Below are 15,316 nucleotides of genomic sequence, written 5' to 3'. Positions count from 1 at the left end.
GTCGTACTTCCTTGGAAAGATAATGTTGTAACTACAAGAAGAATAAATTGACTTTACTGCTTGTAACACCTGTCGTCTTTTCCCGTTGGCCTGATGGCCTGATATTAACAGGTGTATGTATACCTAAATCACCTATTCGTTTGCATCGCTTTTACTTTGTCTGGTGAGCAGCTCTCCGTTATCTCGTCACTTCTCTCACTTTTCGAACTTTATTACACCCGATACAAAGGTTCCTTCAGAATTGAAGGAAACCTTGCCTAAGTCAACTATCCACAAATAGGGGGGGGGGGGGGAATGGTACGGGGAAGAAACATTCCACGAGATGAATATAAAGACGTGTTGATTCTATGACGTAACTCGCAATGATCGGATGATTTTTTTTTCTCTCACTGTTCCTCTGGATACAAACTATACGCGAGGTTGACCGTAAAATAGTTCCGATAAAATGAGTATTAAGAAAGCGCGTCCGTCTGGATTAAGTCGGATTAAATCTAGTTATGAAGCCATGAGGATTAAGTCTCAATCTTTGGCTAGCTGCATTCACCAAGGTTTGTGCATACCGATCCTATTGAAAGAGCCCCAAGTGTTTATTGTGCCGTTTGAAGTTATGTTGGGGAAACGAGACAGCAGGCTTACTATAAGACGCCGGGTATACTGACAAACGATCGTAGAAAAGCCAGGGTTGGTCGTCACACAGACTTTCAATCAACGGTGTCGAGTGCTAAGACGAGACAAACTTGAACTGAAATTATTTCCACCATCAGAGCTTGGGATTAACCCTATAAAGCTCTAGCTATTTTGACCTTTGCCTGGCCCAAGGGGTGCACATTGTGCCCCTAACCTCTTTATTATAATATGATGTATCACCGTCATGTTTGGCACATGGGTATAGAGCAACTCATACTCTACATGGCGCAACATTTGAAATTTTTCAAGGTCACCCATTGAGGGCGCTATTTACCAAATATAAAGAAATGTATAGGAAATATGATGAAATCATGCCTTTTCGTTATCCCCAGTATATATCCTTTATTCTATAACAATCATTTTTATATTTGCCACAAGCCAAACGCAAACCAACCATCACTATTTGTTATGGTTGAAATTTCTCAAGGGCAACACATGTTACATTACAATGATAAAGAAGAAATATGCGACCGATGATGTAATTTCTGGGAAAAGTTCATGTATTGGTATAACATGCCATATCTCCATAATACTTGAATTTTTAGTTTTCAGATTGATAAAATGATAAAGAAATGATACTACAGGCCAAACTTGTATGGAAATGACCCAAATATAAGGGTAGTATTTGGAAAACGCTGTATTTTCAATGCTTCCAAATTAATCCTATTGTTTGATGCCTGTCACATGAAAAATAAAACAAATAATTAGAAGACCTTACAGGGTTATTCACAATTATAATTACTTCACATTTTGGTTCTTCAGCAAATAACAGCCAAGAAACCCCCAATTTCATTCATTATCATATTGTTAACTGGAATTGGAGCCGAAAAACATGTAACATCTGACGGTCATGGTTGACAGTCTACGGTTGCCATGGCAACCAGTAATATCGGACATACCTTGAATTATATATCAAAATGTTTGCAATAAAATTTGAGGAAAAGTCGTCGAATTTGGTTGACATTGGGTCAATGGCGTAGGAGTAGCAAGTGAAAATATGGTAGGGGGCATAATGCGCATGTGTCCCCTTCGGTTTTATAGGGTTAAGGTATCAAAAAAAAGTTTTTGGAGAGATTCAGAGGGTGAAATTATGGAGTATTGGTCTAAATCATGTTTATCTATCTACCATCGTTCAACACAAATCTACTACTTCTAGACTTTAACCAATTATGATTGTAATAGTTCCGTTCACACTATGCGATAGTGAGTGGAATGAAAATTTACTGATTATATACATGCTCATCAACAAAAATACCTGTAATAAGGATTAGTCTCCTCCAGAGCATAATTGATTCTACACCGGCACACAAAACTTTGCTCTTTCTCATAGTCTCAGGAATAAAAGAAATCTGATGATTATACAACAAAAGGGATGAATTACGTCTCTTTATTTTCCTCAGATTTTCTTCAGATTGAAGTGACCCTTTAACATGACGACTTTTGTTTGCATCTTTCTCTTTTGAGAAAAATAGTTTTCATTTGACGTCAATATCACATGAGCAGCGCACAATACAAGGCTAAATCACATTATGCGCTATGATTTTCGGATAGACGTAGGATGTTAGATGCTGAAAAACCCCGCTTCTATTAAAGGGGTCAAAGTCAAAAGGTAAAGAAGAATGCAAACATTTTTCTGATATAGGAGTAACCTTCTTGGATCGCGTGGCCATTTTGTGAGTGCTATATAGTGCATATCTTTGTCCGTAGACGAACTCTCGATAGTTTGCTGGGGTCTTAAAAGTTTGACCATATTCCATCTAAAATTAGTACGTATTCGCACCTTCCTACAGGCTGAATAGACAACAGTTACTGATAGTGATCCTTTGACTAACAACTTCGGAGTCAGACAGAAATCAGCAATACAGAATCCGGAAGTACAGCATATTCGGTAAGCTTAAAATGATCTCACACATTCATGTTACTTGTGCTTGGGTTTTTAAAAATAAAGCATGATACCTAAATTTATCTTTATTTGAATATGCCTCTTTTGTTTGGTTGACATCTCTGTTCTGATTTGGATGGTCTTGTTTTATAATGTTTGATAACACGCCAAACAGACAAGCTTGCATAGCCTGTCATGGGCCTAATCATTCTGCTTGAAAAACATAACAATGAAATATATTAATACCTCGCGATTTTATCACGAATGGGTGAAAAGTAACTTTACCTATAATACAATATTTGTGGGAACTTGATCATAGATGATGGTCAACAGATGAAAGACGAAATTGTTCATAGAGTGTTTCCTGTATGGTGCAACTATTTGGTCGACAAAGAAGCTGTTAGACACATTCCCTTTCCTCAAATGCACTTTGACACAACACAGCTAGAAACATTAGCAAGGTTGGTAAAACATTGTACACTCTATAGCCACAGTTAGACCATATGTTCCTATCGGGTGCTGATCGACTTAAAATACCCCAGAATGTTTCCATTTCTATAAAACGTTATGACGCTGCCCATCTCTTCGTTGTTCTCCGTACTTCTCTTATTTTCCCCTGATATCAAGGATTTTTGAGATTTTATGACTTGAAAACGAAAATTTGGCATTCGCTTCAGAACGATAAGTACGGAGGGATGTTGGAAGAAAGCAACGGAATGTTTGATGCTCTTTCATAATTATACTATTGTTTCTCCTTTTTGTCCGTTGTTTGTTTCTTTGTTTCGTTTGTTTTGTTTTGTTATGTTTTTTTGGTGGAAAGTTTCATCTAAAATTGAGATTAAAGTATATTAATCAACAAAGAAAGGGTGCTGTGCTGAACGTACTTAACAATGAAATCATTCCATCAAAGTTCTCACAAGATGGCACTGGATTTTCAAATGAAGATGGGATTATTTATAAAATAATCATGACTGGTAAGAGATAAAGGAAACTAACCGTGGCAGTCAAAATCTTTCCCATAGTCTGCAAGAACATTTCCGTGCACACAAGATTTATTTTATATATACATAATTATATCGAATATACAGTGACTGTGAAAGGGCTGATCGGTCCTTCTCCATTTACTCGTTTACTTTTATTTCGATAGAAATTCTTTATTAACGGAGACTATCATAGTTTCGTAAAATACTGATATTCCGATTTTGTTTGTCCTTGAAGGTTGGGTAAGAAGATTTAATCCAGGAAAGAAATATTTTCTTTGTGTGTAACTCTGCTCTTGACGCTTGACGTCAACGAATAAATTTCTTCAATGCAATGTCTCCCAAGACAAACGAAGAAAGTATCTTCATGGAAATGAAAAAAAAAAGACGTTAAGCCATCAATGACGAAAAAAAAATATTGTAAAGGTTGAAGGACACCTTGTAACACGACATACAAACGAACAAATGTTTACTAATATAATTTCCATTATTTCTCTATAATTTTCACTTATATATTTGTTTTGTTCGTTTAATGACAACAGTATTTGTAGGCCGTATACGATATCGTCGGAAGCTATTATCTCCAAGAAAACTATACAGGATCACTATTAAAAGATCCATCCCGCCATGCTCAAATCACCCATCATATTTTTGTAAGTGTATCGAAATGCAACTCTTTCTTGTTTGATTAATCTCATACTCCTTTAGAGTACGTGTATCAACAAGCCACACCTGATTCTATTCTAAGTTGTACCATCCTATCGTCATATATGACGCACTCACCTCACAACTCCTCAAATCAAATCAACCACCACAAATCAGCTTCATTGAGCCCGAATACAAAGCGCACTTACTGAACATTAAAAACTATATTCACACGCATCTGCTAAATTGTGGTCCATTACTTCCTTCGATTATAAAAAAAATGCATAAATTCCACTACCGTACTTGTACGAACTTTTCTATTTTAATTTCGTAAATACTAATTTCGTATATCTGCTGATTACTTTTCGATTTGTTTGCCACCATGTGTTTCTTTTCCTACTTATAGACAGACAGACAGACACCATGGCAACGTTTCATCAAATCAGCAGTCAGAATTTGGAGTGTCCCATCTGTCTGACACTTTTCAACCAACCTAAATCACTGCCGTGTTCTCACATCTTCTGCAAAGACTGCCTGCAACAAATCTTTCAAGCTCAGTCCGCCAAACAAACTATAACATGCCCTATATGCAGGAAAGAAACACCCCTACCCAGTGGAGATGTGAGTAAGTTACAGACAAACGTACCGCTGAGTTCTCTCGTGGACGAAGTGAAAACCAAGAGTCCAACATGCACAGCTTGTGAGATGGACGAAAATCCGCCCGCTGTATCCTACTGTCAAGATTGTGGGAAATATATGTGCAAATCATGTGAGACAGACCACTCTTCTTGGAAACCATTCTCCAACCACGAAAAGGTGCCAATGAGCGAGGTGCTCTCGGGAAAAGTTCCACTTAAAAGGAGACGGAAATGTAAGAAACATCCTAACGACGATGAGGAGTGTTTCTGTACCGGATGTCGGGAATACGTCTGCTTAAGATGCGGGATGTTAGGGCACTTACAGGCAGGCCATCAGATCGAAGAGGCAGCTATCCATGAGGAGAAATTGATGAATAACATTAAGGATTTCCAAGAAAGGGCAAAATCAAAGAAAACAAATATTGAAAATCATATCCATTTCATAGAGACACAGCGCAGTGAAATAGCAAACAGGCTGAAAAAGCTCAATGATGACATCGACAAGACGTACGACGAATACATAGAGCAGTTGTCAGCCAGAAGACAAGCCCTGAAATGCCAAGTACAGAATTGGTCTGAAAAGTTCGAGAAGGAATTACAAGTCATGGAAGAAGAGAGTCGACAAACAATTCGTCATATGAACGCTATGGAAGAGCTGGTAAGTAACGGTTTGAAGGTACCACTAGAGAAAGACGCCTTGTTTGCACACAATACGCTGTGTGAGAACTTGGAAAGCATTCTTGGACAAGATGATCCTGACGAACAATCACCGAGAGGTGTGACAGAACAAGCTCAGAACATTTCATTCCGTAAACACGTGAAGGTCAAGGAACTTCGACTTGGAGAGCTGAAGGGTTACACGTGGGATGTCAAAGCAGACGTAGAGCTCCCCGTCAAAGACAGCATGAACTGCATCACTCTTGCACCGGACGGTAAGATGGCGGTGGGATCCCGTTTCGGCGGAATCTATCTCTACTCCCCTGATGGAGATTTACAGCAGACGGAGTTGAAGGACGTCAGTGTCAGTAAAATTGGATTTTTGTCCGATTGTCGAAGTGCTATTTATGATACAAAAAACAGGATGTCACTATACACTCCACAGTGGGAGAAGATCAATGTCACGTTCGAGACGATGAGCTTCGATGAAGGAGGTTTTGGTGGTCTCACTGTGGATAGAAACGATGATATATACGTGGGTTACAGAAAACCCATGAAAATCCAGGTGTTTACCCCACAAGGTGGTAAGGGAATCAGGGAAATAACATGTAATGGATATACGCCTATGCAATTATTCTGTTTTCATACCATAGGAAGCCTGATACTGACAGATGCAACAACTGTCTTGTGCCTTGATGGTACGGGAAAGACGGAAAATGTCTTGAAGAAGGCGGGTATGTTTGCCTGGTCAGCTGTTTGTCGAGATGATTCGGTCATCATAGCCTGGGTGAAGCACGAGAAAGGTCTCGTAAGTATCGATCGATACACGAGAGATTTGAAGCACGTGTGCAATCTCATCACTGATTTCAAAATACAAAAAACAGAAAGAGTTTGGTACTATCTCCAAGAGTTTGAGAGCGGTGAGATAGCTTTCTACACTACAGATAGACTGTACATATTTGATGCAATTTAATGTCAGCTGTCATACTCGACATTTTTTTGTTTTGTAGCAACCGTGTAGAAAAAAAAAGTTGATTCTTTGGTGGGATGTTCTAAGTGCTGGACATAACTCTATTGATAATGTTCTTTAAAAAGTATTATAGATTTTGTCGATCCACTTGTACATGTCTTTTATTTGTCCATGAGTAATGGTGTTGTCCCTGAGGTTGTGAAAGTTCCCAAAGAAATTCTTCTCAAAAAGGGGGAACGCGAAGATGTTTCCAACTATAGACAAATATCTTTGTTAACTTTTGTTTCGAAATTATTGGAAAAGGTTGTTTACACCAGGCTTTTGAAGTTTTTAGATACAAAACTATTTCTGATTATCAATTTGTCTTTCGGCAAAAACATAGCACATCTTATGCATTCCTTACCTTTCTAGATAAAGTCTCAAAAGCTTTTGATAAATTTCATCACATTATTGGTGTCTTCCTGGACATCTCCAAGGCCTTTGATAGCATCGACCACAACTTGCTACATGTACTTCATAAATTATCACGAGTTTTTATCTGATTCTGATCCTGATAGATAATTTATTGATGCCTAAAATATTGAACTAATGTAATACTGCAATGGATACAGCAAACGAACTGTCCATCAACCCCACAAATTAAATGTATTTTGTTAGTAATTCCCGGGAAAATTTACCAAGAAATATCTTCCTGGAAGGCATGACCATAAGTAGAAAGAAGTCTCTTCTATTAAATGTCTAGGTTTGATTCTTGAAAACAAACTCACCTTTCATTGACACATAATTTTATATGTCGCTTTATTTCAAGGAATATAGTTGTCATAAACAAAGTTAGATTTGTATTAAAGAAATGTTCTTTTCGTGTTATACCCTACTTTGTTATTACCTTACTTAAACTGTGGGATACTCGCATGGGGAAACACATTTTTTACTAATAGAAAGAATACTATTATCATAGAAAAAAAAACTCTTCGTGCCATTTGTAATGAATCATGAGGAAGTCATACGAATGATTTATTTCATGAAAATAATATTTTGAAAATTCATGATTTGTACCGTTTGCAGTTATAACAATTAATGTACAAACTCACCGACCATTCTCCCCCCTCTGTATTTCATTCCAATATAGAAAACGAAACTGTTCATGCATATCCGATCCGTCAATCCCATGAATATCATTTGCCTTTGTCTAGGACGGTTCTTGCAAAGTCTTTATTCTCTTCTTCTGAAGCAAAATTCTGAAATTCTCTTGATAATAGTATAAAAAGATCCGTAAATTTTAAACCTTTTACATTAAAGTTTAAGAATAAAAAAAAATCTTACACAACACAATAAGTTCTTCTCTTGTCAGTTTTGACGTTCAACATTGTTGTTGATGCTGTTTAATCTTATAACTCTCTAAATAGCATTTATTTGTATCTCTGTTAACCAAAACTTTGTTTTTATTACATGATTTTATGTTCATTACACTGTTGAACTGATTTCATGATATTTTGTTTCCCCAAATATTTGATTTGATTTTTAATTTGTTGGAGATGAAATGTAACAACTTGAGCTAAGTGAATAGAAAACTATATAAATGAAATTTACATGCAATAATGGGCTGAACGTGAGCCGTGCATTTGTACAAATGGATATTCCTACACAGCTGTGAAATATTCTGTGGACGATTGACCATTCAAAAAGTTTTTTAAAAAAGTAATTTGCAACAATTGCTTTGCGATATCAGTGCTCTAGATGATATATTATTTTCGAGAAAAATCATCTGAAATCACTTAAAAACTAATATTTGATTTTTTTTTTGTTGATACTTTTTATGCATTCAACTTTCGTAAGATATTTCAATGTTTCTGCTGGAAATGGAAAATAAATGAATGACTAAATGAATTAAAAATGTGATATTCATTGCAGGTACCAAAGTGGTTTAAGGGAATCACTGTAATGACGCGCATACCTTCCCCCTGAAATGGGTAACCAATCCTATTTTAAATGTTTGTGTTTTATTTTCCACTTATAAAACTCATCTCATATATCACTGATTGACAATACCAATGGTGATGATCTAAATAATCCTAGTTTTTTTAAAATATTTTTATAGTTTTTTATATTAAAGTAAATGTAGATGTGGTACTTCCGTTCGTTTATCTATTTAATGTGCATCTAATGTATACGTTACCATGCCGTGATGACTTATAGATACGGATTATAAAATGTATATCACAGAGGTGACACAACATGACTTGTTAGGCGTCCATCACCTAAGCCAGTTCGTAGTCTATTGCTAATTCGAGCGTTTAATATATCAATATAATATTTATATAATAATATATATAGACATTTATACTTCCTCCCTTTGGTGTCTGTCTGTCTGTCTGTCTCTCACTCTCTCACTCTCTCCCTCTGTCATCTGTATTTTCATCTTCATATTGATTTAATGTCCCTTTCTTTCTGATGAGTGTACAAATTCTTCTCACTGTGGTAAATTTTGAGTAAAAAAGTGGCGTATAAAACCACTGACGTCATCCAATTTGTTGCAACGGAGGTCCGGTGTTTACGGTACTGAGTCTTTGGTAGTGTGGTGTGGTGCGCTATATGCCCAATAATTCTGATAAAGTTTCTCGACCGATAAACTCAGTTTATAGCCGAAAACCCCCGTTGTTTATCAGTCGATAAACTCAGTTTTTCGAGGGAAACTCTGCTTGTCGAGTGAAAAAACTAAGTTTATCACGATAAACAGTCTTTCACTTGATAAACTGAATTTTTCGCTCGATAAACAGAGTTTTTCGATAAACCTAGTTTTTGCTTGATAAACTAAGTTTTTCACTTGATAAGGTATTATTAACAACGCTAAGAGAACTAAAGTTCACTGAAATACTATGTTATAGATATTCCTAGCAGACTTGAGTCAAAATATGTTTGATTAATGACCATGATTGAATAACCAAATCGGCCCGGTCGGACTCCAACACCAGTTTCACGCATTCACTCAATAGACATAGCTTTAGAAATGTAAACGGCTTCAAAAATCGTATTTTAATCATATATAAAATGTAAAATGTGAATGTATCTTATTTTTTTTTTTTGGTCATGTTATCATACTATTATGTTACACACAATATGATATTGCATTGTCATTCACAGCACGTTAAAAAGCGTTAACCTTGTGCAAAATCATATGGGCATCATTGCATTGTCCTGTGCGTCACGCTTTTCATGATGATATTAGTGTATACGTCAATACATCATGGTAAAACAAGAACTTCTCTGTACTGGTTTACTTCCATTGAAAATCAATAATGACACGGTTTACATATGCAGCGCATCTATATTCTTGATTGTTTGTTTGTGTGTCTTTTTTTTTTTGGTATAACCAGAAGTTCAATGTTTGTCGAATTCTGTTCACCCATCTAACGTGTTGCTTTAAATACCATGGAATAGTATCTCCATGCATAATCATACTATCATAGTGTAGTCTTCTTTGCCCTCTAAGGTACTCTCTCTCTCTTCTCTGTGGAGACAGTTGAGGGTTCAGCATTTCACCGGATGTAAATCTAATCAAATGATAAACATGTGTACTTAAATAACTTGAAGTATTGGTCCATTTAGACTCCTCTTTTGGTTCTTCTGCATAATTTGCGTGTTTATTATTGTTTAATGCCTACAGTCGTTTGACAGCTTTCTTCTTCCCTGCGTTGCTATTTGATATGTGCTGGCAGAACTGTATTAGGTTACTGATACAGTTCGAGGACTTTGTTTCCATGTCTCGGTGTGTGTGTGTGTGTGGGGGGGGGGGGTGGGAAATGTATTATTCATTACTTTTTATGTTCCAGACTTGCATGTGTTCAGATTGGGTAGAATTTTGTATGAAATTTTGAAATCTACTTTGAAGTATGAAAGAGAGGGAAACGGAAAAAGAGATATCACATATGTTTAGAATGTCCAGGCTTAATATCCTTTAAAAGCAACAAGAAAAGCTAAACTAAATGGTGAATTTCACTTTGTAATACTGGTCCTTTATTGTGTTGAACAGAAGAAAAAAAAACCCACAATGTTATAATGAAGGGTTGTTCTGAACTGACGAAGGCTGACAATTTTGCGTGTTTTAGTTTGACAATAAAATTGTGCCAACACCATATTTAGCAATGTAATGATAACAAGAAAGAAAAAAACTGAGAAAAAATATCCGTTATCCACCCTTATACGTAAATCAAACTGTCCTTCGCAAACACACCAAGAAGACATGTTTGTGCTTAGCTGTTGTCAATACTTGAAGGGTTTGTTTGCAAAAACCGATAAGTCCATTTTTGAAGATTTTGAAGTACGATTTCTGTCATAAAGTACAAAATAATACCTTTTAAATGATATATTGGTCACTACATAATTATACAGGTATATTTTTTAAGTTATGGTCAAAAGAAGCAAAAATTTTCTTATTATTCTCTTTTCTTTTCTTGACCTTTAATCGCAAATATCTCCATTTGGCAAATATGGACTTATCGGTTTTTGCAAACAAACTCTTCACTTATACATCGCTTATTTTTATATAAATAAAAATGTACTCGATGTATTGCGATCACTTTAATTACGGTTTAGGCCATATGTGTGATGATGATTACGATAAGATCAATAAAAGCAACAAGAAATAATCTATAATAAACCGACCTCAAATCAAATCGAATTAAATCAAATCAGAAATGAAGTCAAATCAAGCCCAATGACATAGTATTGTATCACAATATACTCAGTTCAATCCAACTACTAGTAAATCATATTCGACTTGAAATCCACTGAATAACATACACACAGACACACACACATACACACACATACACACACACGCAAACTTATTTGTAGAGTGGGGCGAACTACTCGGACAATCGCATCACATTGCTCGCACGCGCAAAGTATTAACAGGATAAGTAACATATTTTCCCTGCCGATTCGATTCGTTCGAAGTATACATAGAGAAGTGAATGGGAGAACTACCTATCATGTTAATGGCTTGTATGGCCCGCCATAACCTCCATTCTTTGAGTGGATTGTAAACTACGCTGGTCTCTACAGTGACCTAGAGACAAGTCTGTAAATGAACACAACCCTTTATGTTGATTTGATTTTAGTTATCAATTTATCTATTTTATGGTGTAGGGGTACAGGCAAGAGCAATGTGCACGCATGAGTGCATGATTCGATCCAATACGTCGACATGTTTGAGGCAGTATGTGCGATCAAAAATAAGGGGGGTGGGGAAGGGGAAATAAAACTCTCAGGCAAAGTCACTTTTTCTCCGTCGTTGCACTCTTCAATGCTAAGTCATCATACAACCGGGATCAGAGAAGAACACTGCGAAATTTCTACAGAACTAATCTTTCTCTCTTGTTCTTCATGCACATCATTTCTTATCAACGGCGATCATTGTAATTGCTGCGTTTTCTTGAACATTAGAGGAAGTTTGACGTTTCTCCTCCCATCTGAGGATGTATGGCCGGCTTAAATTCAAATGTCCTCGTGATGCATCCTGGTTCAAGTCTTGACACTCCCTGGACCACATATCAAAGGAGGTAGACAGGGGATCGAGCTTCATGTGCAGGTGGGTGCGAGGTTGGTCTATACAAGCCAACTGTTATGATGCACTCACGACTTCTTTTTTTTTAAATATAGATATTCTCTTTGACATAATAGAAATTCAGTAAGTAGGAAGGATAACTGGAAGCATGATAATGATGATTGTCAATGATTTTTACTCGTAAAGAATAATATCAGTTATAATAGATAATCAAAGTGGGAAAATGGCGTAGTTTTTGTAAATGGCATGTTACTTTCAAGACAGCACATAATTATAGACATAATGGATTTCTCCTTGGGACAAATTTTCCCCAAGAAATCCAAGCATGTCGCACTTATAACTAAGTCTTTATTTCAACAGCAATGTCGTTACCAATAGGTGTGATTTTTTTTCTTAATTCATTTAACCGCAAAGAAAAAAAAATCCATTGTGGGACCTGTCTTTTTTTCCCAAACAAGTCAGACCACCTCAATTTAAAGAGAAGGAGTTGGATATAATGAATGAGAGGTTTTAATTATCATGCCGGTAACTCATCAGTAACGACAGCGGGGTTATCATTACCGTTAATCATACACACCCTTTTGCTCTTGTCACTTTCACTCACTCTTTCGCACAGGCTCACACAAAATACTAGGTGTTACAAAAAACATTTCCCCACTTTTAATCCTTAAAAGCTCAAAAACCATATATCAGATAACACTGACATTATATGAGCAACAACAATTTTAAACAGTAATAGTGTTTAGTTTCCTCCATGGCCTCAGAAAGAGCACACATACTTTATACTTACTTACTAAACGACAAACTGTATAAATTACACTATTTTAGAAATATCTACCTAGCCATCTAAAATTTTCCTCAGAGTATCGTCGAAGTGACCCTTTAACGTTAAGACATTAGAATTTGTTGACATGTTTCTCTTTTGAGAGAATAATATCAATCTGTGCTCAATGTCGCACGAACAACTCACTGTACAATGCTAAATTTTATTTTGCGTTGTGTTTTTCAGTTAGACGCAAAATGTGGGGAAAACCCGCCTTCCCTATGGAATTATAAATGTGTCAAAGTTAAAAGGTCACGAAGAATGCTGACATTCACCTAATATACGTGTACATTCTGGATCGCCCGGCCATTTTGTTAGGGCTACATAGTGCATCTCTCTGTGTGTAAAAAAATTCTTGATAGTTTGTTGGGATCTTAAAAGTTAGACCACGTTCAGTCTAATAGGTATTCGCATCTTCCTACTGGCTGAACAGAAAAAGAGATTGTGAACCCATTCCTGGATGTACTTTGGAGCCAGATACAAATCAGTATTGATCACGGAAGTACAGCACACTTGGTAAGCATAATATAGGAAACGGCATCCGCACACGCATGTTACTTGTGCCTGACACGGGTATAGCTTTACAAATAATGTAAGATCCCTTTAAAAATAATGTACTTGTATTTGATTCTCCATTTTGTTAGGTTTACATTTGTGTTATGATTTTGCTGGTTTGGTTATCATTGTTTCCAGTATACGCCAAACAGGTAAGCTGCAGTGTATGACAAAGCCTGTTATGATAATGCTGCTTCAATCATTGTCTCGGAGGGAAATTATACCCACGTGTAGCGATTTTATCACACATTCGTGAAAAGTGATAAGAGGTAGGGAGATTAGAAGACATGAGTAGAACTTGTCACAGGCCAAGATTTCTTTATACTACTTCCCTTTTGACTGTTTTAAGGATGGCCTGTTCAGTCAGTTCCTATTCATAATTTTAACAAATGACATAGACTAGAGAGGTCCCTATAATATTTGGAACTCGATCATACAGTGTCTGCAGATGAAGGAGAGAATCGCTCATAGAGTGATCGCGTTATGGTGCAGCTAATTGGTCCACATACCTGTATAGCCACATTGAATCCCTTCCCTCAATTGTACTTTGACGCAATGCAGCCTCTCATATGACGGCTAGATCGACTTACAGATTTTATGACTTAAAAAAAAAAGCATTCGCTTTAGAAAGATCAGTAAAGAGGGTTGTTGATGAAAGAAGGCGCGGGGATGTTAGATGCTCTGTCACAGTTATTTCTCTTTCGTTTTTCATTGTTTGTTTGATTTTGTTTGTTTGCTTGGTTGGTTATTTTTGGTTGGGGGGTGTCATCCGATATCTTGGTTTAGGTACTTTATCAAGAATGAAATGGTGCTATCGAACGTATCTGTCAATGGAAACATCCAATCAAAGTTCTCACAAGGTCGCACCACATGATCAAATAGTAAATATGGCTGAAAAAGGTATCGGAATGAAGCAAATCGTGGCATCCAAATATTTCCAGTTATAGTCTGCAAGAGCATTTTCCTGCAAACTAGATTCATTTCACGTATGCATAAGCCTTCGGGATAAACCTTAAAAGGACGTCAAATCCACAGTGACTGTGAAAGGGCTGATGGGGTCCTTTACTCATTTACATTTATCCATTACTTTCTTGCATCATTTCGAGAGAAATTTTTTACCATTGGAGGCTGTGTTTTCCTAGAAATAGTGCTGTCGGTTTTGTTTGTTCATGAGGTAAATGGGTAAAGTTCTTGTCTCCCAAGACAATGCATGCCAGTAGTAATATGTGCATGGAAATGAGAAAATAGATTAAAATGACATTTAAAACTATCTCTTAAGGATGTAGATATTTTATATGAATTGAAACTCTAACACCTTGTTACATGACATACGAAACAGCCAAACGGACCCACGTTCACTAATGATATCTCTCATTTCTCTTAAATTTTCATTCATAATCTTTTCACATGACAACCTTTTGTATACGACGTCGCTGGTAGACATTCTCGTTACTAAAACAGTACAGGGTCAAAATTAGAAAAATACTGTTGCCATTACATGTCTCAAATCTCCCCATATTTTTGTAAATGCATCAGAATGCAACTCTTCCTTGTTTGACTAATACTCAATGAGGGTATCAACAAGTAATATCTGTTTTTATTCTAAGTTGCACCATCTTATGTCTCATCACACAACTCCTTCAGTCGAATAAACCACCATAAATCAATCAATTAGCTTTATTGAGCCGGATTATAAAGCACACCTAGTTAACATCAAAAAAATAAATTCACACATGTCTGTTAAATTGTGGTTGATTACTTATTTCGATTTTAAGAACGCATGAATCCTCACACCATATTTGGTATGAACTTCTCCTCTTTTACTTGGTAAATGCTAACTTCATGTATGCAGCTATTACGTAGGCCACTTGTTGATGGGTTTACCGCTTTATTTTTCTTTTGCTTCAGTCACA

The 15,316-nt window shown here is 36.4% G+C and overlaps 1 protein-coding gene across 1 annotated transcript; it reads left to right on the top strand.

The window, feature by feature from the left end:
• Positions 1-4,617: 4,617 nt before the first annotated feature.
• LOC140237220 (E3 ubiquitin-protein ligase TRIM45-like) lies at positions 4,618-6,462 on the top strand. The gene has a single exon (XM_072317164.1). It carries the CDS (start codon positions 4,618-4,620, stop codon positions 6,460-6,462), a length of 1,845 nt encoding a protein of 614 aa, XP_072173265.1.
• Positions 6,463-15,316: the final 8,854 nt, after the last annotated feature.

Source organism: Diadema setosum, chromosome 13 (assembly GCF_964275005.1).
Source record: "Diadema setosum chromosome 13, eeDiaSeto1, whole genome shotgun sequence".
NCBI classification, from domain to species: Eukaryota; Metazoa; Echinodermata; class Echinoidea; order Diadematoida; family Diadematidae; genus Diadema; species Diadema setosum.
The sequence above is the reverse complement of the archived record's forward strand: the minus strand, read 5'-3'. Positions and strand labels throughout refer to the sequence as shown.